Source organism: Salvia splendens, chromosome 16 (assembly GCF_004379255.2).
Source record: "Salvia splendens isolate huo1 chromosome 16, SspV2, whole genome shotgun sequence".
Lineage (NCBI taxonomy): Eukaryota > Viridiplantae > Streptophyta > Magnoliopsida > Lamiales > Lamiaceae > Salvia > Salvia splendens.
Genome location: NC_056047.1, coordinates 18,193,971 through 18,218,034, shown reverse-complemented (window position 1 = coordinate 18,218,034; position 24,064 = coordinate 18,193,971). Strand labels below are relative to the sequence as shown.

The following is a 24,064-nucleotide window of genomic DNA, read 5'->3' as shown; positions in this document are numbered from 1 at the left end:
TGGTTTTATGGGGAAATGAATAAAAATAGATGGGACCGCGACCGATCGTGGATTTGTAGGATAGCCCTCCATCACTTTCTCTATCATTTCCCCTCTCTCGTTGTCGCTGCCGAAACAAACCTGAAATTACAGGTGAAATCAACATTTTTGCTTTGTAAACATATGTTTATTTCCCCCCATGTGTTAACTGATTATGTGTTTGTGCATTAGCTTTTGTGTTTACTCACGCAAGAATTTGTGCATATCAGTGTGATCTTGTGTTTTTCCGTGATCCCTTTTCTTCTCTGCCCTAAAACAGTGCCTGATTTTTGAAGGGCTATTTTGATCTTGGTTAAAGATTGGATTTTTCCAGGGAATTTTATGTGGGAGTGTTGTTTGGGAAAGAGGGCATGATTATATTGTGGGTTTGGAGTGATTTATGTTTATAAAAAGTTTGTGCTTGTTTTGGAGGAGCTGTTTTAGAACTTTCATTGTGGTTTAATTATGTGTTTGATGGGAATTAGGCTTTTTGTGTTTATACTTATTTCAATTTATGGCAGAGACAATGAGCTGATTGATATAGTATACTTATAATTTGTTATATGATATTACCTGATTAATGGGAAGAGAAAAAGAGATGAAAACCGGGAGGAATGCATGTCCAAGCTTCGAATTTTAGTCTTGGATAATACCACATTTTGAAGATGGTAATGGACGGAATGTTAATTCAGTAGTTAAGATTTAAAACTTATTGGATTACACCGAAATTGAACTACTTGTGATGAACGTAGAGCCTTTGCTTCCGGCGCAAAGCTTTGGGCTTTCTCCTTGCATGAATTAGAGTTGGTTAGTGCTTCCGATTAAAACTAGAACAGCGAAAGAAACTCCAAGCTTTATTAAGTGCTTGATTAAGTTGTCTTGATTTAGTTAATTCTGTTTGAGAAAAGTTTACTGTAAGTCGAGTTACTGAGCTGATTCATTTTGGTTAGGGTTTGTCTTGCACGAAACACCTAATGTAACGGCTTTTCTTGATGAATAAGAAATTCATGTATTGTCAGTGGTATTTATAGGCTTGTGAGCAATGGATCATCTCAGAACTCTGTGGCGTTGATTATCCTGAATTGATAGGCCAAAGTTGGAACTTGCAAAATGTCAAATGGCGAAGTTAGAAAAGTCTCGCTACAGGACATACAATTGGTATGTTTTATGGTTATTTTTGTTTCGTAAATTCATTATGTGTGTCGTTTTTTTGTGTAGCTGTAACTTTCTGAATCGGAAAGTTCAGTTATAAGGCTGGAGATAAACATGATCCGAACTGTAAGATGGGTGGTCCTGTGGAATCATTCCGCATTTATACCGATGACCGAGAAGGAATAATGAATGTGGAATCATCCACGCCATTTCTAACGAGAAGGGATAATGATATGATAACCATCAAAGACATATACTTTACAAGCTACAGCATTTAATGTATTTGTCTACATTTTACAGCGCGGATTTGTCGAGAAAAAACAGAGAAGTTCTGCGTATTTGTAGATCTTGTGCCCCTTAATTGGTTCTGTGGCATTTTGTATATCGTTCTTTGCCATACATACTAAGCTCATATTCTGCACTCGTATCAGGTTCAGAACCTTATCGAAAGATGCCTTCAGCTTTACATGAGCGAGAGGGAAGTCGTGAATACATTGTTACACCAGGCAAAGATTGAGCCTGGCTTCACAGAACTTGGTGAGATTAATGTCCTTGTTTATTTGTGTGTCCTATCTTCATCCGCCTATTTTTCGAGTCTTACATATTGCTATCAACTAGTTTTGTTCAGCTGTTAATTTGTTTTCTCGGAAAAATTGTTTGTACCTTATCGACTAAAAATTGTCCCCTTCCAGTGTGGCAAAAGCTCGAAGCGGAAAACCAGGAATTTTTCCGGGCGTATCATCTGATGCTGATTGTGAAGGACCAGATATTAAGATTCAATCAGCTGCTCGAGAAACAGGTTGAACTAATGCGTCAAGTATGCCAGACGGGAGTCGCTTCCATGTCTTTGTCGAATGGATCTCAGATGCATTCAAGTAATCTCTAGACGTTGCAATAAATTTTAGCCGTTACAATGAATTTTAGTCGTTACTATTCATTCGAATCGTTTTACCATATGCCACATTACGATTTTATCCATAGTTTTGTTTCTTTGGATTAAAACGATGCTTTATTGGTTTGGTTGATAAATGAATTTTTTTCGCACATTTCGGCAGTGCACAACAACTCGACTTATCAGGTTCGACAGCCAACCGGACCACCTATAAAGCCAGAAAACATTCACCAAACCATTACATTACCTAATGTCTACATTAACGGCAAGTCTGCCCTGCAGCCTAGCATGCAAGTTCCGGTTAACATGTCGGAACACACCGGCCGGATGGACGTGCCGGGAAATATGCTATTAGCTCAGAATTCCAGTTCCAGAATCGTGCAAGGAATGAACGGTGTGATGATCAAATCAGAGGGCGGCTTTGCAGGTGACTCTCACTTCATGTTTGGCACGGACAACAATCTCATTGAACCTCGCAACGCGATTGGAGAAGCGTCCGCTTCACCTTTCACTAGTGGTGAGCCGAACGAGTCCATGATGGACCAGGAGACGAGCTCGTTTGGATTCTTGGGGCAGATACCGCGCAACTTCAGCCTTTCAGACTTGACAGCCGATTTTTCCAATAGCACTGGTATGCTCTCTGTCGCCCTACCTTATCTCTTTACACGAAAAGAAAACACAATATCATGGAGCATGTTCAATGCCTGATCTACAATCTTGACCCGTCTAGATATACTCGAGAGCTACTCGCGATCACCCTTCCTGGGCACAGAAGCGAACTTCTTGGACCCTCAAATCAGAGGCGAACAACAAGGTGCTATTTTCTGCATCCAAATCTGTATTTGTTACTTGGAAAAGTGATTCATGTTTTAAAGCTAGTCGTTCGTGCAGATGTTAGGAGACTGGACACCATATCTGAGGGGTTGAGTTATGACGACTTTGCCAGTGACTGAACCTCTCGAATCAACTAGCGAATTGGTACAAGCATGAATGAGTCTCATCTGGTGCTCGTCTGTGCAAAATCGACTCGCAATAAAGTCGCTCTAGGGCGAGGTGCTTATTCGGATACAAGTTTTTGTAAATACATTATAGAATTAGGGGAAGCTTGATAATTGCAGACTAATTAGAGGTATTGTTAGGTTATATAACTGTAGTCTTTCATGCTGTTCTAGCCCTAGACCCAAGGTTTGGGAACATGCTTATGTTATGTGTGTGTTTCTAGATATCAAAATCATGTAAAAAGTTATGTCAACTGTAATTATTTGCATATCTGCAATTAGATGAACTTGGATTGGAGAAAGCAACAGTTTTCACCTTTTGAATAAATTGACAAAGCTACATAAATAGCCTGAGACAGGCGAGCTAGTATGCAGGCCCAGTTCGTAGGGCTTGTTCAAGATCAGCAATCAGGTCGTTGACGTCCTCAATCCCGACAGATATGCGTATCAGATCCTCAGTCAGGCCTCGTTCCTCACGCACTGCTGCAGGTACGCTTGCGTGAGACATGAAGCAAGGCAAGCTGATGAGGGACTTCACACTTCCTGCAAGTTTAAAATGAACGATATCGTGCTGAGATAAATTTACTACTCGTTAGGAATGCGACAAGCAAGTCGGATACTGAACTCAGAGCAAACTTACCAAAGCTCACAGTTATGCTGAAATACTTCGTTGTCTCAACGACGTGCTTGGAGAGCGCCAATGATCCCGTTAGGAAACTCAGCACTGATCCAGCGCCCTTCGCCTACATGATGTGGGCAGATCAGTAATGAATTTGAAAAAATTATTACTTTATATACTAAAAACAGTTTATTTTGGTGTAAATTCATAAAAATATTAATTTATAGTACTAAAAACAGATTGTTTTGTTGTAAATTACAAGAATGCACATTATCTACAATAGTATAGATATTTACAGCTCATATTAGTACCTGAGAGTAATGCAAAGCTCGTCCCGGGTGATCGGGAAGACCAGCGTAAAAGACCTTTTTCACACGAGGGTGAGACCTGAGGAACTCGGCAATCTTTTGCGCGTTTTCCTGCATATTCGATGCTACTGAGTTGAAGCCAGAGAATAAACACAATTTTTGGGTCAGAACTCAAGTTCATCGTACAACCTGTTGCTTTTCGACGCGTAGAGCCATAGTTTTGATGCCTCTCAAACATAGCCAACAGTCGAATGGAGCTAACCCTGACCCCTCTGCATTCTGAATGAAATATAGTTCTTTCGCCAAGCTAACAACATCAAAAGAATCAATTAGCAACTTAAACTCTTCATAGGATGATTCAAATGAATGTATTTCGATTTTTTAGAAAGTTCTTAAGATGGTACTATACGCAATTCATAGACGAACCTTTCTCCTTTGATAGCAAGCACACCAGCCATGAGGTCACTGTGACCAGCGATGAACTTTGTAGCAGAGTGCATCACGATATCTGAAAATTGATCGGAAACGCTAAGGTTCACACATCTGTACATTATGTGAAAAGGTTACTAAAGACCATGTGTCATTACCTGCCCCGAGCTTTAAGGGTTGAGACAGTACGGGAGACATGATGCTGTTGTCAACCAATACGAGAGCACCATGGGCATGTGCAAGCTCAGCGATTTTCTAAAACACAATTAGGAGAAGAGACAAACAAATTAGTGATGTTAATAAAAAAACAGTAAAAATGGATTTCGTAATTGAAGCTGCTTACACGAAGATCTGAGATCTGCTGGCGGGGGTTTGTTGGACTCTCCAACCACACGAGCTTTGTGCGAGGCGTAATTGCAGACGCAACATCTTCCAAATTTGTTGTATCTATCCGCCTGCACCATATATATCTTTAGGGTTGCAACCGAATGGCTAAAAAAATAAATCATTTGAAGGAAATAACAATACTAACTTAACCACAACTCCAGATTTTGGAACTACTTGTGACAATAAGCGATCCGAACCACCATACATATCATCACCAGAAACAATCTCGTCACCTGACATGACATAGATAGAAAAAGAAAATTCATATCCTAAGCATAATTTCAGCCGCTTCAAGTGCATCTCAAAAGCTCGAAACAGTTCAACAAAATAAAATACGATAGAAAGAATCTTGAATTACATAGACCAATGAAATTATGATTATAAAAACATATGCCCCATGATGTACCTGTTCCAACAAGACGAGTAACAGCTGCTAAAGCTGCCATTCCACTGGTGAAGCATAGTGCTCGATCAGCTTTGTCGAGCTTCGCGAGAAGACTGTTAACAGACAATGAATGTTTTAGACAACGGTAAAGACGTAAAGTATTGACGAGATTCTCGTTAAAGTTGAAACCTTTCTAGGGCATCTCGAGTAGGATTTCCACTTCTTGTATAATCATAAGGTCCACCTTCCGTAGCTGAAGGCTGTAGAAAATCAGAATCCGTTGCAAAACAAAAAAAACAAAGATTTATAAGTGACTGAATTTAATCATAATGTGAACCCGAGAAATCTTATCAATTTCCCCTATTACTTTACAGGAGATCAACCAGATCTAAAAACGTTGTAACGAGAATTCACCTGCTTGAAAGTTGCTGTTTGGTAGAGAGGCGTGCTAAGAGCCTCATAAGGATCGAAGTCGTTGGAAAAATTCATCAACATCGTGGAAACACTCGGCTCCACTTGATGACTTGTCTGTACGATTTCTTCATCTGTCACAAATGTTCAATCTATATTGTAAATATATAAATGTATGTTTTCCTAAAACAGCTAGAATATTTAATATACAGCTACCATTTGTGCATTCGGCAGCAAATCCATCAACCAAAGCAGACGTGCAGACATCCATCTCTTTGTCTCTAGAGCACTTTAATTTAAGGATCTGCCCACCAACTGGAAAATTTACCTTCCTGAGCACTGCTGTTTTGTGCTCGTAAAACAATGGGAGATGACCACTGAGAAAACCCTAAAGACCAATCAAATGCTATATCAGAATTAAACGCTAGTTTTGGAGCCAAGTAAAACCTCAGAAGGAGTAAGAACACGAGCCAAACAATCTAATACGAGCACATTCTGTCACATTTCACCAGCTTAGGCTACATCAAATAGTTGTATTTGTAACAAGTTTATCACTATTAGGGTAAAATATATACTATGAATTGAGCTTACAACAGTTCAATTAAACATGGATAAGATTTCAATCTGTGTTACGACTTCCCATCCCAGACCTGTTCATCTCACAATTTTATTAAATTTCACCATCAAATGTACAGGCTAAGAAACATGCATTGCCATTACAAATTTTAGAAGTTAACTCTACAATTGTAACTCCCCAGAAATTCAGTTCTCCAATACCAATCCTTAATTTGCATTTAACATGTAAAAGCTTGGTGCTACCATATGACTCAAATCAGAGAATGATCTAATTCAACGCATATTCCTTTTCCAGAGCATCACAACCTTCAACTGAGAGCTCCAAAATTTCATAAATTGGTTGAATTCTTTTCATACAATCAAACAAAGATCCTTCTTTTTGTGTCGCCCAATACAAAAAGTGGGAAAAGAGAGGTAAAGGGAAGAGCACTTATTGCACTGACGATTAGCACATGCACGCACGCACAAAGGAACTCATTCACGATGATCACACGTTAACAAAATCTGGATAACATAAAATATACTTACATTTTGATCTATTTGGTTGTTTTGAAGAGTGGCGAAGAATGATCTGAGAGATGGAGTAGCAGCCGCCATACTAGTCTCTGCAAAAAGAAACCGTGGACAAGTATGAAAACATCTCATATACTATGGTGGTGTTCGGTTTCCTATCAAGATATAATCTAGGATTAAGTTGTGAGATAAATAAAGTTAGAGGGGTTTGTCTATGACTAATTATCACATGATTATTCATCCAGGATTGAGTTGTGGGATTCAATCTCATGAACCAAACACAATACATAATTAATCCCGAGATACAATCTTGCAAACCGAACAGCCCCTATATGTATGAAAACTATTTAGGGGATTGCCTGGAAACAATTGAAGAATAAGCCAAATGAATCAAAGAGAAAACAGTAAATAAAATGTAGTGCGAGCTACTATAATCATATGAAAAAATTTCAATAATTTAGTTGAAAGAAAGTTAGACCTTGAAACCTTTATCTACAACTAGAAGCGAACAAGAAGAATAATTATATCAATAATCCAACTTGAGCAGCAAGATTCACCTCACTATCTTTCCAACAAATGACAAAATGAGAATCCAGGTCTCAAATAAATGAAATTAAATCTATTATTATTGAATTGGATCTCAGTACTAGTTCACATAGCCATACGCAACAAGTTCTACAACAAAATCATTAGTATTTCTCAATAAAAAAATTACATGGAAAGCCATTGCATACCTCGGGTATGTGCTCGGCACGCCGTGAGGTTGAGGAAGAAGGCGTGGGCAGGGGCGAGAGAAAAAATGAGATGGTGACCTGAGGCGGTAGGATTCTGTGATTTTGGCAATGGTGGAATAATGATGATGAACAATGAATCAGCCCACTTTCCAAGTTTGGACTACCCAACGGGCTGACCCGCTAGCCCGACCTATTAAATCATTTTTTTACTTATTTTATTCTTAAAAAAACATTAAATACTAGTACGGTACTACTTAATCATTTTCATTTAAGTTAAAATTAATAAATTATTAATTTATACATTTATGCTGTGCAAGTACAGCCAAGAAAGTCGGAACTAGTCAAATCCGATACACTCTGGTCCTCGATCACCTGCATCCAATTCCAATCCAATTCTTCTCACCTTATTTTTTGTCATTTCGCCCCTAATTCCTTGAAAGCTTATTTAATCTAGACTGACCATTCCAATTTTAAAAATAAGACTGTTTTTGTGAACACCTTAAAATAGTAAATTAAGACTATTTTCAATGGACGAAGAGAATATAATAAGTACTAATATATAAATGTATGTAGCAGTTTGCTAGTTTACATTAAAAGATGTAATGCATATTTTTCACTTATTATCTAATTATATGCACATTGTGTTTTTATATATAATAAAACTAAAAAATAATATTATATGTCCCTAAAAAGTATGAACATTTGGTTCGACATAGGTTTAATGTATAATTAGTAATGTGAGAGAGAGAGAGAGAGAGAGAGAGAATGTAGTGTAAATAATGTTAGTGGAGATAGGGCTCCACATCATTAGTAGTATAATGTAGTTGTATAAGTTGTAAATAAAATGATATGCATGTGTAGTGTATTGTATTGTTTAACTATTCTAAAATTAGAAAATTCATACTTTTCATGGATAGATTAATAAAAAGTTACTATTTTTTAGGGAAGTATGAAATATATATAATGTTAGATTTGAAATTCTAAAATATTAAAATATTTAGATAAAGTATGCCCTAGAGGAGCTTAGTGGTAAAATATGTGAAAGACATTAATTATGATTGATAGTTTTCCAAAGACTCGTGGTGATATTTTTCAATTTTTGACTTAAAACGTGCGAACCTCATTTTTTAAGGACCAAATTCAAAGTTCACCAAAAAAAAGTAGAAAAATTATTTAATTATCTAAATGTTACAAAATATTAACTTTAGTACTATTTATTTTGAAACAAATTATCATTTGAAGGAGCTAGCATCGTCGAGCCGGTACTCATCAATTCGTACACCCAACCCGACTCTGGATAGCATTTTCGAGCTCTTTGGGGATTAACTTGAGTGTGACCATCAAACAATACTTCAATCTGCAAGCCAATGATACATCGAAAATGACCGAGGAGGGGCTCCGAGTGCATGACCTCACGATGTGCATACTCATAAAGACTATCGAAAAACATAATTTGTAGATTTTATTTTATTCTTTTACGAAGTCGTAATTTGATTTTATTATCAATGAACTCGTTTCGTGATATATATTGTGTACTTGTATTTCAAATTTATAATTCTAATGGGTCACTCCTCCTATAACCAAAGTGTTTTAGGATGGAACTCATGGATTTCTATCATGGTATCAGAGTAGGTTGCTGATTGTGGTCAAATTTAACTGATCCAGCAGTATATCTGGACTGAAACCGAAAAAATGACTGATTCAGCATTATATCCGGGCTTAAAATTTGGACCAGTGGTCCAATCGATCAGGAAAAAATTGGACAAGTCGTCCAATCGATCAGAAAAAAAGTCCAACCCCTCCAAGGTTCACCTTGAAGGGTTTAAAGGAGGGTGTTGACAATTGAAACTAAAATAATATATTACAACTATCCTACATCGTTGTTCACATAGACTTGAAACCACTATATAATTCTAATGGGTCACTCCTCCTGTAACCAATTAGTTTTAGGATGGAACCCATGAATTTCTATAATAGCGTAGTAAGGAATTTTGGCGCAACGAAAATCCTCCCAACGGAAAACAACAAAACAAAGATAACTATTTTTAAATACAAAATGATGCTCTTTCTAGGCGCACGTTTTACATATGATAATTGACTTATTCATGTATGTAGACATATACTATGTGTAGAAAGAAAAAGAGAACATTAGTACTGCTATAATGCAAGCGAATAATTTATGTATTGGTCTTTTACAACATGTGTAATAATAACCCACATAAAAAAGTGATATTATCTAGTATTCCTTTCGTCTCATTGAAAATAAATCCTTTTTAAATTGTCCTATTATAAATGAAACGTTTCTAAAAATAGAAACAACATTCCCTTTACTTTTTAATCTCTATTACTTTACTATCTTTTCATTTACTCATAAAAATAACACTATATAAAATCTCGTGCTGAAAACTAAATGTTTCATATTTAATACGGATGAAGTATTTGGTAAGATGTAGTAATAATCTCTATAAAATGGCCAAGTCAACTCCACCAAATTAGTTATGTGGTGTTTATCAATTTTATTGCGTCACTATTCTATGACGGAAATAATAAACACAATGGTAGAAGCATTGAAATGAAATTCTATAGGTGAAAATTGAAAGGGAGCATGTGTGATACTTGGCCGATATAATGAAAAATATATTCAATGCAATTGAGATCTCGGTAGAATCCTTATAAAATTACCTTTAATTTGATATATTTTTTGCAAAAAAATAATTTAAATCGAGTGAATTACGTAAATTTAAAGTTTTGAGATAATTTTAATAAAAGAGAATTGACATTAATACTCTTTAATTTTATTTAATAATTATTTAAATTTAAAATATAATATACTTGACATTATATCAACCACTAAATCTCCTAATCTAATAGTTAAAAAGTAGTCTCAATTTTGGATTGCTAATTAATTAGCAATTGATCACAAACAGTATTACTTAACTCATATTATACTAGTAATTAATAAGGATGTCTATTGATCTGCAATCAATAATTAATAGGTGCACTAAGGCCATCCACAATGGATCGTGCGCGCTATAGTCCGCCACTGTGGCACCGCGGACGACGGACGATGCGTCGTCTGCGCCCGACGCTTGGTCCGCGGACGAAGCGCGGGCGATAGGGCATCGTCCGCGTTATCGTCCGCGGACTAAGCGTCGGGTGCAGACGACTCATCGTCCGTTGTCCGCGGTGCCACAGTGGCGGACGATAGCGCGCCCGATCCATTGTGGATGGCCTTAGGTGGGCATTGTCAGCGTCATCAATCGCCCACTGTGGGCGACGCGCACGATGGCGCGGACGATGCAATGCGTTTTAGTTTTATTTTTAAAATTCGAAAATTTTGTTATATATATACCCCAACTTCACTTTTCATTTGTAACTTTTCGATTAACTTTTAAACTCTCAAATTACGCTATAAAATGGATTCCGGTGGATACTCAAGTCCTAGTAGCCCGATGTTTGGAGATGGCGCACGGTGGCCGAGTACACAACGTGGCGAATATCGGTCGTTCGACGGCAACACGCAGTACGATCCGGACTTTATATAAGTTCTTTTAGTTAATCGTTGTGTTTGGAATCTAGCGGGTTTTAGTTAATCGATGAATTTTAAATCAATGAATTTTTTGTCGTTCTTTTAGTTAATTGTTGTGTTTTTTAATAAGTTTGTATTTATATATTTGAAAACATTTAAATTAAATAACAAAACAATAGTAAAATGCTTAGGGCGCTCTTTAAGGCGCGTCTTAGGGCGTCTCACTGCAGATGGAAGGGAAGGAGGATAAAATGCTGACGTGGCGATGTATAGGGCGCGTGGATGGCCTAAGGCGACATAATCAATCTTTAATGATATTTTTGATATAACCGTCCAAACAAAGCATGTGCAAAACGCGGATTTGGAGCTTTAAACCCGGTCCCATCACCAATTATCACACCGTCGAATCCACTCATCTTGACCGTTGGATTCTCCCGCAACACGACAATATTATTGAAGTGGGACCCAACTCCTGGTCCTACGCCAATAATTCCAATCGTCTATATACTTAGAGCATCCACAACCGTGCTCTTGCCAGCGGCACGGTTGTGGGCCCGGGCGGTACTATTCATGCCTGCTCTCTGGCAAGAGCACAATACCCACAACTGTGCTCTTCCGCAAGGACGAGCACAATTAATATAAAATTCAATTAAACAAAAACATTTCCATAATATTAAAATTCATTTAAAAACCACAATAAATATTACAAATTACAAATAAAATTAAAAATTACATAATTAAAATCCTAAAAATTAAAAATTACATAATTAAAATCCTAAAAATTAAAAATTACATAATTAAACTCCTAAAAATTAAAAATTACATAATTAAACTCATAAAAATTGAGATTTAGAGAGTTGTTTAGTATAGTGTCATTTTTTGTGTTTGAAATGAGAGTATTTATAGATGAAAGTATGAATTTTGGGGTAAAAATAATGAAAAAAAAATAAATTAAAAGTGTGGAAAAAATGGATATATATTATAAGGAAGTGAGAAAATATTTTTTTTATTAATTTTGAATTTTTCAGATTTTTTCGATTTTATTAAAAAAATAATAATAAAAAATGATAAATCAACGGGCCAATCAGAAGCTGCCACGTCGCCACCTCGTGCTCTTGCCGCTGGCACGGACGTGCTCTTAGCTAAGAGCACCACCCTGCCAGCGGCAGGGCGCATCAGCGGACGAGCTCTGTCCTTGCCAGCGGCAAGGACGGCGGTGAGCATGCTGCTCACCGCTGCGGATGGTCTTATTATTATAAATAATAAACCAAACCCTTTAGATTTATTTTTAAAAATTTAATTAATACATTAAATCTTTTTTTCTTTTCATTTAATAATTGCACTCATATTTTCATCTCCGATTAAACATATTAATCAATAACTCTTAAAATTTTGCGTCTAACTAAGAAAGATATCATACTCCTTTCGTTTTTAAAAAATAAATTAGTTTTACCATTTTAGATTGTCATCTAAAATTAGATCAAGTTTAAATATGGAAAGCTTTTAATAAATTACACGACACTAATAATGTTTACCATAAAATCCACGAAATTTATTCGTGTTTCATTTTAGTATATTATGTTATTTTTATTTGAATGTTGTTAACTTATTGTCTACGTGGGTACAAAATATTTTATTATTGTTAGAAAATATTATTAGCCCAAATTATTAATAAAATACAGTACGAAGATTTAACCTGATTAGTTAGAAAATTATAGTATCATTTTCATGCCAAATTAGCTTTAGATGAATTTGCCCAAATTACAAAGATTTAGGGTTAAAATTGATAATTTATAATCTAAAAATGATAACATGAATGACTCGCAACAAAATACTTCCTTCGTCCCCGAAGAGAATGCACTATTTATTTTTTCGTCCGTCCCAGAAGAGTATAAACATTCCAATTTTGGAAACTCTCTTCTCTTTAATGAGGTGAGACTCATTCTCCACTAACAATAGTTAAAAAAATTTCTTCATCTATCTCTCTTACTTTACCAATAATGCATTAAAACTCGTGTCGAACCCACGTAGAGAGTAATTCGACAATCCGATAAAGTTGGCTCGATTGACATCTTTATCCACAACCCCATCATTAATGTCCAATCCCTTAATATAGTCTACATTTTTCTATATTGTTCACTTTATAGCTCAAATTATTAGATTAGTATTGACCTTATTTCAAGTACTCGAAATTACATTTTTTTCCCTGCATATTTGGCTCGATTGAAGGGTCAATCAGTGCAGGTTGGGCCTAACCCAAACCTGAGGCTTGTCATCCAAGCCGCTAGGCTCGGCCTGTGTCTTCTTCCACTCCTCTCCTATATTTATATCTTCAGTCTTCTCTTCTATCGTAGCAACTAGCAAGCCATAGCTCATTACGTGTAAGCTGAAAATTCGACGTTTGTTAAGGATATTCTTCTCCGAAGGTACTGATTATTGACTCAATTTCTTCGTTTATCAGCTTTTACCTCTTCGATTTAAGGTTCGTAGTTTTAAGCCTTGACTGAGTAGATCTGGTTATCAGATGCTCGAGCAGTGAAAAAAATAAATAAATTTGTGAGCTATTTTCTCGGCTGCTATCGATTTGATGTTAAATGATCGTAGAATCATTGTTTTCCTATTGAAATTGAAATTTTTAGCGTTACGGTTTCAGATCATTGATTTCGATGTGGATAAAGTGTGAAAGGAAATTTATGTCAGTGAAATTGTATAGAAGAGATGCAGATGAAGTTGCTTGGATTTAATCTCAAATTAGTTTCGAAAATAGTTGATGTTTCTGATATTTCTTATAGTATCAGCTGGAGATTGGTGCGATTGTTTATATTTGAGTTTGATTTTGCAATATTGAATTATTGAAAAACATGATCTTCTCAAAATAAAAGTTTGACTTCACCTTTAAGAAACTCACAATCTGTTCTTAAAGTGAGTATTTGCTTTCTTCCTACGATTTCAATTGGCTTCATTGAATCATGATAACAATATTGTTAAGTTTTCATATTTGTTCCAATCTCTGGTGATTTTGATCTAGGAACTTTATATGGCTCTTGTATCTGGAAGAAGGTCATCGCTGAACCCGAACGCGCCGCTGTTCATCCCGGCGGCAGTGCAGCAAGTGGAGGACTTCTCACCCGAGTGGTGGAACCTCGTCACCACCGCCACTTGGTTCAAGGATTACTGGCTGAGCCAGCACCAGGGGGAGGACATCTTCGTCGAGGAGACTAATGGGAATGCCGCTGGTGGATTGTTGCCCGATAACTTTGACCTTGGTATCGACGAGGATATACTAAACATGGAAGCACAGTTCGAGGAATTTCTCCACTCTGCTGAGGGCCAAGACTACTACGGCAGCAAGGCTGCCATAGGAATCACTGATAATGGTACACACTTCTTGATTGACACTAATATTTTACTATGATTTCTTGATTGTGGATGTCTTATCTTGATTAGCACTAATCTTTTTCGTACTTGTTGGCATGTCACTATCATATTGGCTTTTGATCGCAATTTGAAAAGGAGAAAAGCATCCATCACATTGAAATTACAGTTTTATGCCACTCTCATTTACAACTACTACAATCCAAGAATTCATTAAGGGGTAGCTGGAAAATGGGGAGGACTTTGTAAACTAGACTTTACTTTGATGGGCTTTGACAAAGTGTTTGCTCCTGCATTCTTTTGTTGTCGGAATGAATAATTGTTGGTGATGTTTGTGATCAGGTTTTAGCAAGAATGCAACTCTGGTGAAGGCTCTGAGCATGCCGAAGGAGAGGGGCTACATATCACCGCGGGAGGCGATGAGATGGGAGAAGCCTGCGAAGATTGTGAGCCCAAAGTGCAGCCCTCGATTCATCCAGCAACCTCGTTGAGATCCAAGGTTGGATTAGGCTGTGTAGCTTTTTTCTGTATAGAGCAAGGTTTGGCTCTCTTGTACTTAGCCTTGTTCATATCCTGCCTTGTTTTAAGCTTTTCACTAATGAAAATGTAAACACAAAAAGAAGAAACGGATATGTAAAAGCTCTACTTGTATTGAACAAAAAGAGAGATTCCAAAAATTGTCATCTTCGAATATGTTTGAGTTTTGGGCCAATTTTACATTCTGGTTAGTTACAATTAGCCAAATAATGAAAGAACAGACGAAGCTTCCCATGCATTTTCATTTCAATTTTGGATTCAATGTACATGAATGAATAAGTACATAAGAATTTAGTAACTAATGAATTGGGAACGAATTCCATTCCTTTATATTACTTGAATGTTACATTACAAATTGAAGATGAATCGATATAAAAAGAAAATATCACTAACAAAAATTTGTGGAGGGGGTTGAAAATCCCCTTGTATTTATCTTATGACATGATTTGATTTACTTTACTAATTCATAGCCTCCGGCGAGAGGTGCGGCGGCGTGAGATTGTCGAGCCAATCGCCATAAATGCGATTAATCTTCTTCGTTAGCTTCCACTTCGATATTCTCTTCTCTTCCACCGGAGCAACAGCCACCGCTGCACCACAAGGAGCCGGAAGTGGAGACACGGAAGCTACTTTTCTCGCTGCATTTGTCGCTTCTCCCTCATCAATCGAACCGGAATATCTCAAATCTATTCATAACATTGTTAAGAGTAAACCAACATAAAAAATCAAACTTGAATCACAAAATCAAGAAGATAAAGAGAACATTCAAAAACAGTTTATACCTGAGCTACCATGAGCAAAATGGCATCTTTCCCCATAGTTACACTGCCCCATCTCCCATCTACTACAAATCCTCATCTTCCACCCGGCCACCTGATCAACCTCACCCACGCTCCCCATCACCCCAATGCTGATAGCCGAGCTCTCCCTCTGCCCCGGCATCTCAACCTTGAGCTTCTTAGGCGGCCGTTCGTGCAAGAAATTGCATTTATCCCCATAAGGACACTCCTCGCCATTGTAAAACTTCTTGCATATCTTCATCCTATGTATCAACCTCTGATCATCGCCGCCCCTCTCCTTCTCCCGGATGATCTCCTGCCAATTCGGGGGCGGCTCGCGCAGATCCTCAGCGCCATGAGCAAACGTGCACTGGTCCCCGTTCCTGCAAGTCCCCTCCGTGAATTTCGCACAAATTCGAGTCTTGTAGAAAATGTGGCTCGTCCCTTTGTTGATCGGAGCGTTTGTTTGATTCATTGCTTGGAAAGGGGGGAAATTTGGGGGATTTTCGGAAGCTCTTGGCCTTTTAGACTGATTGAATTGGGGGATTTGCTGTTGCTCAGAGCCGGCCCAGAACGGCGGCCAGTATGCGGCGGCGTTGCCGGAATATGGCGGTGATGTGAATGGATTCAGGGGTTGTGTGGGATCTGGAAAACTCATCCTGCTTATTTCAGGTGATCAAGATTCAATTTTTATTCACCCTTAAACAAAACAAATCCAAATTCTAATTGAAAACAAAACGAATGGAAAGTTAAAACTAACAATCATGACAATTCAATGGAAAATAATCGATTGAATAGGAAAAGAAATGCGATCACAGAAACAATAAACGCTTTTGAAATTGAATATGAAGCTGAAGAAGAAATAACGAACCTTGATCGAGTGAATGCCCTCAAATTCAAACAAACTTTGATTTGTGAAAATAATATTTACAAAGCAAAAGGAGTGATTATATATACAAATATGAAAATAGAAATGCGCCGCCACAAAACCTAAATCAATGAGGAAAATGAGATGAATATTAGTAGGAGAAGGAATCCCAAAACCCTAAGACAGCTAAAACCCCAAAACAGTTTCCTTGCAATAACACAGAGGGATTATTAAAACTGGGATAATAGTGGGCCCTTGCGACAAAATCCTAACTGCCCAATTTTGATAAGAAAATTTATGATGTTTTTCCGTGCCTTTATTTGATAGATTTGTTTTGGATATATATTATTTCCTTTCGAATTGTAGAAATTATAATCCAAACCCAATTTCGTACTAAATTGTGGAAATAATATTGGCCATTTTGTCAATAAATTCCAAACAGTATTACAAATCACATCGATTTGGCACTAATGCAAAACCAAAATATGGATTTCATATCTTGATCGCGTTACGAAGTTTGGCGGTTTGTTCATTGTCGATTATCCTTTCCAAATTGATGCTAAGCATGCATCGACGCCTGTTCACTAACCTCTGCACACACCATTTCTGGAACTCTGATGGTTCATGCCCTAATACGAGTTTTATGCAGACTTTGATTTGATCATCGTCGATGATAGGGTCTGAAGGATATTGTTGATCCGCTCATATGCACAAAATTAGAGTTTCGTATTATATCTACTGCTAATCCAAGTCTTAGGGTTTGAAGGGTATTGTTGATCGCTCGTATGCTCAAAATTAGAGTTTCATATTATATCTACTACTAATCCAAGTTAGAGACTAAAAGATACGTGGACTAAACCCTAGATAAAAAGATACGAGCCAATTAGCCCAAAGCCAATGGTGTAGTGTATAAATATTTCTATTGTAAAGAGATATGGATTAAGTTCTGAATGATATAACTATTCTTTTGTCAGATAAAATAATATGTAAATTCAAAAAAAGATTTCCTAGTTTATTTGACTGAATTGCGTACAAAGGAATTGTTCCGGGATTAACATTTATTTAACTGAATTGTGTACCAAGGAATTGTTCCAACATGGGATTCACATTGCACGTGAATAACGGAAGTAGTGAATACCATGCAGGATTTGACTAATTGTCGAAAATAAACTACGCAACAAAATAATTCTCTAACTGTTGTGTTTAAAACTTTAAATGCTCAACGTGCAATATATTTTATGAATCTAGATCTATTTCATGTACGTTTTCAAGTTGCATATGATTAAATGGCTGGCATAAATATCTAACTAAAGTGTTGAGTCTAAAGTCTCATGCCTTGGCGCTTCTCCTGGGACGGATCTAATATGGGCTAAGTCACTGCTCCAGTAGGGGCTTGGTTGTTGCCAGATTCAATACCTACCCCTGCCATGGGCGCCCCCTTCATTGCATCTGCATTGTGAGGAAGAAAGTGATGGAAATACATTAGGTCATATTTGGTTGACAGGAAAGTAAAACTGACGATAAAAATGATTCCTGGGAAAATGATTCTTCAGAATATGATCCTAACAAATTTACTTTCATGTGTTTGAAAAAATATCAAGATTCTAAAATTATAAATAATTCAAATACTAAACTAAAAATACAATAACTATTTTTATTAATAAAATAATAATTATAATAATAAAATTTTAAGATTTAAAAAAAAAAGAATTCACATTAAATGAGACTCATATTCGGAGACGAAAGGAACATATGTTACTTAATTATTGGGCTTTGCCACTAATCAAAACTCAAATGCCCAGTAATGAAATGTCAGCTCATTATTAGTTTTAGACCACCATTTTATATTGGAATGGAAACTGTCTCTTTCCAACATGTCTATGAATCATGCATTTATGTGTAAATCATTATTGATTGTTCTATTATGGACAAAATATTATTAATATATAAAACGTATAATAACAAGTATTATTAAAAAATATGATGATACATTATAGTAGAAAATAACATACCAAAAAATTAAGAAATGTTATTTAATTGTCAATGTCAAAGTCCTTCAAAAGTCCAAATAATAGCAGCATTTCAATTCCAAGTTTGATTATTAACCAAACAAGAATCAATATTGGCAGCGAGAGAGAATTTTAAATAAATTGATAATATGAGAATATTATTCCACAATTTCAAGATATGGTGTTCGTTTAAAATACTTACTACTATCATTTAACATTTCGTAAAAAATGTAAAGTCATTATATATAAAATTAAATATTTTAATGTTAATATTGGAGGACTATTTTAAATTTCAGTGCCGACTAACTTAAAATCTTGGTTCCATCCATGAGCTTCTCATAACTCATAAGTCCCCACATCCGCTCTTTAGCATTTTTGTCAGAAGTCGAACGGGTCCACATTACACTAACTCATTTCCCATTTTTCTTTTCAAAATTAAATAATTTCTTAAAACTCATGCTGAATCAAAATGAGACTACAAATGGCCGAGGGAGTAGTATACAATTAATAATCTTTGTAGTATACAATTAATAATCTTTCACATTAGAGTAGTACGTTTTTTGTATTGCTTTAGTAAACTAATTATCGATCCGTTGTGATTTCAGTATAAGACAAATAATTCTTTTATATTTAAACTCCAATCTTCTGATTTTAGTGTGAGACAATTGGTTCATGCTTAAAAGGAAGTTTTTATTGCTTTATGTTTATAAATTTGTTTGATTACAACACAAAATCAAAACTTAATTTAGTGGTAAATGTGTCTTTAAAAATTAAAAGTCTTAGAGTTGTGGTTGGGCCTACGGATTACATTAAAAAGAGATGGTTAATACTCTCGTTCCATAGTAATGGAGACATTTCTTTTGCGGCACGGAGATTAAGAAAATGATGTATAATGTATTAAATAAAAAGATAATAAAGTAAGTGAGGAAAAACTAGAGAGAATAAAGTAAAAGATAAGGAAAAGTAAATGAGAAGAATGTGTTGACTTTTACTTAAAAAGAGAAATGACTTTATTACTATGGAACGTACTAAAATGACAAAATGACTTTACTACTATGGAACGAGGAAGTAGATAGATAGATAAGAGATAGGGGTACATTGACCAAGGAGAAAACCGTTAACGAAGTTGTTTGTACAATATCTCTGGCAAAAGCTGTTAGTCCTTATACCTGTGTTAAGTACAAAACTTAGAAGCAAGATAAGCCTGCTCTGCAACTCTGTTTCCAGGTGATACAGTTCCTAAAACAAGCCTTGACGTATGGGGATTGCCGAGGACGAAAAAATCGGGGCGACGTGGTGGAGTATATCACTTGTACCAGCCGGTGAGGAGCCACCGAAGAAAGAAGCAGAATCCACAGCATATAGCCTGCATCAAGAATATCATCAACTGAGTTACCTGGAAAACCACTAGAAAACATATAGGATAGCTAAGAGGTGAAATACCTGGAAAATTAAGAGCAGAATACAGAGGGACTTCTCTGATCTCCGCCCAAACTGCCGCAGAAATAAGTTGACAAGAGTTCCATCGTTGGTCCCTATTAGTAGCCCAGTTTGGGGGTCGAACCTGGGAATGATGAAATAAATAGAAATATACGTGGAAGCTACTCAGAACTTTAAGCAACGAGACAAGCAACAGGAAACCTACTTTGGAAGTCGATGTCGTGGGCAAGGTATGATGCCAGCCAGCTGAGAGAGAGAAGAAAAAATGCATTGATCAATACATGTGCTTGTGTTTCATGTGAGTAGTGTAGAGAGAGAGTGCGAGGGAACCTGAGGAAGCGAAAGCAGAAAGTTCAAGACTTGCGGAGCGAAGAATATCAGCAGTGTTTCGCTGAAATGGAAATAATTAGTAGAAAGCATAATTCATAACGAAAAGAATCTATGAATAGGAAAGCATGATAAATATCATAGAAACAAACTCCGAATAAAAGATTCACAGGCAACCAATTAACTATGCTGAAGAAATTATCCAAAATCAAGAGTAAATCTTAGTTCATTCACATCCTTAAAGAATACACACTATCTGATGAGCAGCTAAATGAACTGCAGTTGATTTCAAAATGAACAAACTTGTCGTACACCCGACTTATAAAATCAAGCAATGATGTAGGGTAAGAGAGTCAGTGACACACCTAAAATGGCCTAAAATGCCGACAACAGCCATAGTCATTCCAGCAAAGTAAGTGTAAGTGTCCCCTACGAAAACTGAAGAGGGATACCTATGAAAAAGATGGAGACAGGGTTAGCACCAGAAGACGTTCAATTCTATGTTCAGAGACTACAAGCACCAGTACCAGTTAAAAGAAAGTAATGCCAAAGAAGTTGCAAGCAAGGGTTGCACAAGGTAGATGGAGAAAACATGTGCTTGCTTGTGTTCCAGATCAGTAGCTACCCCAATTTGCATGATGTTATGTATCAAGATCTGCAAAAGTAATATGTTAGATTCAATATGAGCACTTAAACTGGAATAATGAAGACAATTTTTTGGGCTTACAGCACAAGCAATAACGACTGTCTGTCCAACTTCAAGGCCATTAATACCCGCATGAATGTTAATTGAATTCGTGCAGAACACAGCCAACAACCCCATGTAGAGCTTATAAATCCACCCTAATAGCAACAAAGAAATGTTAGAGAGAACGGAGCATGTGATACAGAATAGGCACAGCATCAATCAAGTAATGGAGTCGTTTATATAATCAAATGGTGAAAATCATGTAATATATCACCTAAATCTAAAATGTCCATTCCGACATATGGAACAAGTGGCTTTGGTATGATTATAGTTGTATGCCCAGCATAAGCCATCAACAATGGTAGAGCAGCAATAGATGGTAACACCAGTTTCCTGTCTTCAAAATTACATGATAGGAGATAAGAATCTGCCATATGGGTCATTTTAGAAATATAGCAGGAGAGACTTGGAGAAAACTCACACTCTCCAAGGTACATCAAGGACGTCATCCACAAAACCAAGCAGAGTGATGAAGCAGATTGATGCTAGTGCAGCATTGTATTCGACTAGCCACTTAAAGAAAAAAGGAAACATGTCACTCTCACCAAAATTGGTGTATAAAACTCAGATAAAACAATGTGAAAAACGAAATGGGTAAGGGAATATTCGATTTATAGGAAAAGGTAGATTGAAGAATAAAAAAAGGTCAGATGCCATGAGCTTTCATATTTTCACAACAGATTACGTTGTGAAATGTCAAAGTTGAGTGGTAATTTATATTTATTTTGCTGGAGGATCTGCTTAAGTTATTTGTTTAGTTCAGACTTCATACTACTTTTCTTATACAAATCCGCCTCGACCCCAGAAAGACTATTTTGAAACCAAAAAGTGCATCTACCAAAGAGGAGCTGGCACTCATCTGCATGTGTCTGTCAGCCACAAGCATAAAAATCTATGTGGTACTTTTCGCTAACTATGTACATGCAGGCAATGGTAGCATTCCTATGCCATAAGGACTATAATGTTTTATAAACCTCGATATTATAAATTTATCCCTGTCGCTCAAACTAGATGATGTGTGGCTAAATCTAAATGCAACTGCCTATAGTAGCTTCGACTACTTGATTAATATAATTTCACCCAGTACTCGTATTGTCACTTCACACGGAATTTTCTCCACTTCCATTTTATGTTCCGATAGCATATTAAATGTATACTGAACATTCAAAGAAATAATACAGACTACAGAGACGACAGAACTTGTATATGGCCCCTATTAACATTACTGGGAAATCAGATACTATATGCTTTACATTAAGGTATTAAACAAGAGTAGAAATACAAAAAAAAAACTTACATTTGAATCTGCGGTGAGGTTGAAATATTGAAACAAGATAGCGACGGCTAGGAAAACTATAGCAACAACTATACCCAACGATTCAGGCCTGCATCACATCAAAAACAAGTACTTTGATCAACAAAAGGCAGTTCCAAACCTTTTCAAAATCTGCGGAGTAATATCTCAGTACATAGCAATTAGTCACAAGGCAAAAACACTCGTCCAAATCAAACTAAAATCAGATCAAATTCATGAAACAATTGGGAATAATCCATATTTCTATAGCGTCAATTGAAAAAAAAAGCCACGAATGCAATAGATATGCAGAGAATCCAATCTGAATCGGGAAACTATCGCATAATTTAGGGAAAATAAACAACAAAAGCTACTCTAAACATCACATTTCAGCTCGAACATTCACTAAAACCTTGAAATTATAATTTAAAGCAAATCAAACTTACACTTTAATGGATCCATCAGGGGTGCCATTCTTGTTAATATCATACCCAAACAAATTCCTCCGCAGCACATACTTGGACGCCACGGGAATCATTTTAACCGCGATTAGGAACCCTATGCCGCTGACGAAGGAGCTGATCAGGATCGATCGTTTAATCTCATAATCGATCCTGTAGTGTGCGAAAATCAAGTAAAAATAGGGAATCGAGAATATGAGAAAGAATTTGAGGATTGTGGCCAATTTCGCAGGTCGAATTGGGGGTTCCGCCGCCGGTGTCTCGGACTTGGGCTTCTCCGGGCCGGGCTCCGTAGTTTTTAGTGTTGTTGATGTAGCTCGCTTCCTAGCTGCCATTGCTACGCCGGCTCTCTCTCTCCCTCTCTCTCTCTAGATATTTATATATTGACACGTACATCTCAGCGAGTAATGTTTATACACGTAGGATTTGTTTGTCATAAATGGCCCCACTGGAGATGAGGTGGCATCTCACTCAATAAGAGCATCCGCAATGACGGGCTTCCGCGCGGAATTCCTACGGACGTCCCGGAATTCCGTCGCGGACGTCCGCCATTAGGCGTGCCCGCCAAGGATATGAAATTGGGTTGAGGACGTCGCAGGTTCGCGGCGTTAAGTGGAATTCCGCGGGGACGTCCGCCATTGCGTCGACTCCCGCGGAATTCCGCTTTATTTCGTTTTTGTTTGTAATGTCAATATATATCGCTCGTTGAACTTCGTTTCATTTCGCACCACTTGTTTTAACAAGTTTCTCTCTCTAAATTTCTTTTATATAATAGTAGTGACTGGTAGTGGTAGTGGTAGTGGCCATCATGAAGACGTAATGACTCCGATTTGGGCACGTGTGCGGGAGGCCGCGGCGAGGGAGGAACAAGAGGCCTCAGCGCCGGCGGTGCCTCGACCCATCCGCCGGAGCCACGGTTTGGGGAGACCCTATTCCGGCAATGGTTTAGGATGCAGCGGCCGCTGTTTATGCGTATCGTTGGCGCTTTGGAGCGTCGATACGGGTATTTCAGGGTGCGGGAGGATGCAACGGGTAAACCCGGCCACACACCGATTCAGAAGTGCACTGCCGCACTCAGGCAGTTGGCGTACGGAGGTGCGGTGGACATGTTCGACGAGTACTTCCACATCGGCGAGTCGACAGCCCGCGACTGCCTGAAGTATTTTTGTCAGGGCGTTAGGGAGATATTCGGGGATAGGTATCTTCGGAAGCCTACCCTCGAAGATTGTCATGCTCTGCTGGATATGCACGGGGCTCAGCACGGCTTCCCGGGGA

General features: G+C 37.3%; 5 protein-coding genes across 7 annotated transcripts; 2 read left to right on the top strand and 3 right to left on the bottom strand.

Annotated features, from left to right (window-relative positions):
- LOC121771848 lies at positions 1–3,362 on the top strand. 2 transcript variants are annotated; one of them, XM_042168736.1, is made up of 7 exons: positions 1–132; positions 1,050–1,176; positions 1,602–1,707; positions 1,863–2,045; positions 2,226–2,693; positions 2,793–2,876; positions 2,954–3,362. In XM_042168736.1, the coding sequence occupies exons 2-7, from the start codon at positions 1,129–1,131 to the stop codon at positions 3,013–3,015; spliced, it is 951 nt and encodes a 316-aa protein (XP_042024670.1). In that variant the 5' UTR covers positions 1–132; positions 1,050–1,128; the 3' UTR covers positions 3,016–3,362. The 2 variants fall into 2 exon arrangements, with proteins under 2 accessions (XP_042024670.1, XP_042024671.1); XM_042168737.1 differs by having other exon boundaries at positions 73–132; positions 1,038–1,176.
- On the bottom strand, positions 3,294–7,577 carry LOC121771846 (cystathionine beta-lyase, chloroplastic-like). 2 transcript variants are annotated; one of them, XM_042168734.1, is made up of 14 exons: positions 7,423–7,577; positions 6,704–6,780; positions 5,816–5,987; positions 5,603–5,733; positions 5,378–5,448; positions 5,210–5,301; positions 4,949–5,036; positions 4,760–4,871; positions 4,575–4,671; positions 4,414–4,495; positions 4,177–4,294; positions 3,991–4,098; positions 3,701–3,803; positions 3,294–3,603 (listed from the first exon to the last, which is right to left on the bottom strand). In XM_042168734.1, exons 2-14 carry the CDS (start codon positions 6,770–6,772, stop codon positions 3,425–3,427), a joined length of 1,422 nt encoding a protein of 473 aa, XP_042024668.1. In that variant the 5' UTR covers positions 6,773–6,780; positions 7,423–7,577; the 3' UTR covers positions 3,294–3,424. The 2 variants fall into 2 exon arrangements, with proteins under 2 accessions (XP_042024668.1, XP_042024669.1); XM_042168735.1 differs by having other exon boundaries at positions 5,816–6,005; positions 7,423–7,551.
- A 5,645-nt stretch (positions 7,578–13,222) lies between these two features.
- Positions 13,223–15,019, top strand: LOC121772266 (protein EARLY RESPONSIVE TO DEHYDRATION 15-like). The gene is made up of 3 exons (XM_042169290.1): positions 13,223–13,377; positions 13,980–14,328; positions 14,669–15,019. Exons 2-3 carry the CDS (start codon positions 13,989–13,991, stop codon positions 14,815–14,817), a joined length of 489 nt encoding a protein of 162 aa, XP_042025224.1. The 5' UTR covers positions 13,223–13,377; positions 13,980–13,988; the 3' UTR covers positions 14,818–15,019.
- Positions 15,020–15,302: 283 nt separating this feature from the next.
- LOC121771286 (zinc finger CCCH domain-containing protein 39-like) lies at positions 15,303–16,812 on the bottom strand. The gene is made up of 3 exons (XM_042168068.1): positions 16,514–16,812; positions 15,646–16,301; positions 15,303–15,549 (listed from the first exon to the last, which is right to left on the bottom strand). The coding sequence occupies exons 2-3, from the start codon at positions 16,298–16,300 to the stop codon at positions 15,323–15,325; spliced, it is 882 nt and encodes a 293-aa protein (XP_042024002.1). The 5' UTR covers position 16,301; positions 16,514–16,812; the 3' UTR covers positions 15,303–15,322.
- A 2,782-nt stretch (positions 16,813–19,594) lies between these two features.
- LOC121772469 (UDP-N-acetylglucosamine--dolichyl-phosphate N-acetylglucosaminephosphotransferase-like) lies at positions 19,595–23,142 on the bottom strand. Its single transcript, XM_042169585.1, has 11 exons — positions 22,775–23,142; positions 22,332–22,419; positions 21,456–21,547; positions 21,249–21,367; positions 21,014–21,129; positions 20,814–20,941; positions 20,652–20,738; positions 20,290–20,350; positions 20,165–20,205; positions 19,963–20,083; positions 19,595–19,885 (listed from the first exon to the last, which is right to left on the bottom strand). Exons 1-11 carry the CDS (start codon positions 23,122–23,124, stop codon positions 19,826–19,828), a joined length of 1,263 nt encoding a protein of 420 aa, XP_042025519.1. The 5' UTR covers positions 23,125–23,142; the 3' UTR covers positions 19,595–19,825.
- Between the last annotated feature and the right edge of the window lie 922 nt (positions 23,143–24,064).

Excerpts from the sequence above, each read along its gene's own strand:
- LOC121771846 (XM_042168734.1), bottom strand. The coding sequence starts at position 6,772 with ATGGCGGCTGCTACTCCATCTCTCAGATCATTCTTCGCCACTCTTCAA. Across the intron at positions 4,872-4,948 it reads AAATCTGGAGTTGTGGTTAA|GCGGATAGATACAACAAATT; the intron begins GTTAGTATTGTT and ends TATATGGTGCAG. Across the intron at positions 4,672-4,759 it reads AGCAGATCTCAGATCTTCGT|AAAATCGCTGAGCTTGCACA; the intron begins GTAAGCAGCTTC and ends ATTGTGTTTTAG.
- LOC121771848 (XM_042168736.1), top strand. The coding sequence starts at position 1,129 with ATGTCAAATGGCGAAGTTAGAAAAGTCTCGCTACAGGACATACAATTG. Across the intron at positions 1,177-1,601 it reads CGCTACAGGACATACAATTG|GTTCAGAACCTTATCGAAAG; the intron begins GTATGTTTTATG and ends CACTCGTATCAG. Across the intron at positions 2,877-2,953 it reads AATCAGAGGCGAACAACAAG|ATGTTAGGAGACTGGACACC; the intron begins GTGCTATTTTCT and ends TCGTTCGTGCAG.
- LOC121772469 (XM_042169585.1), bottom strand. The coding sequence starts at position 23,124 with ATGGCAGCTAGGAAGCGAGCTACATCAACAACACTAAAAACTACGGAG. Across the intron at positions 20,942-21,013 it reads CAGTCGTTATTGCTTGTGCT|ATCTTGATACATAACATCAT; the intron begins GTAAGCCCAAAA and ends TTACTTTTGCAG. Across the intron at positions 20,206-20,289 it reads TTCTGCTTTCGCTTCCTCAG|CTGGCTGGCATCATACCTTG; the intron begins GTTCCCTCGCAC and ends TCTCTCTCTCAG.
- LOC121772266 (XM_042169290.1), top strand. The coding sequence starts at position 13,989 with ATGGCTCTTGTATCTGGAAGAAGGTCATCGCTGAACCCGAACGCGCCG. Across the intron at positions 14,329-14,668 it reads CATAGGAATCACTGATAATG|GTTTTAGCAAGAATGCAACT; the intron begins GTACACACTTCT and ends GTTTGTGATCAG.
- LOC121771286 (XM_042168068.1), bottom strand. The coding sequence starts at position 16,300 with ATGAGTTTTCCAGATCCCACACAACCCCTGAATCCATTCACATCACCG. Across the intron at positions 15,550-15,645 it reads TTTTGCTCATGGTAGCTCAG|ATTTGAGATATTCCGGTTCG; the intron begins GTATAAACTGTT and ends TGTTATGAATAG.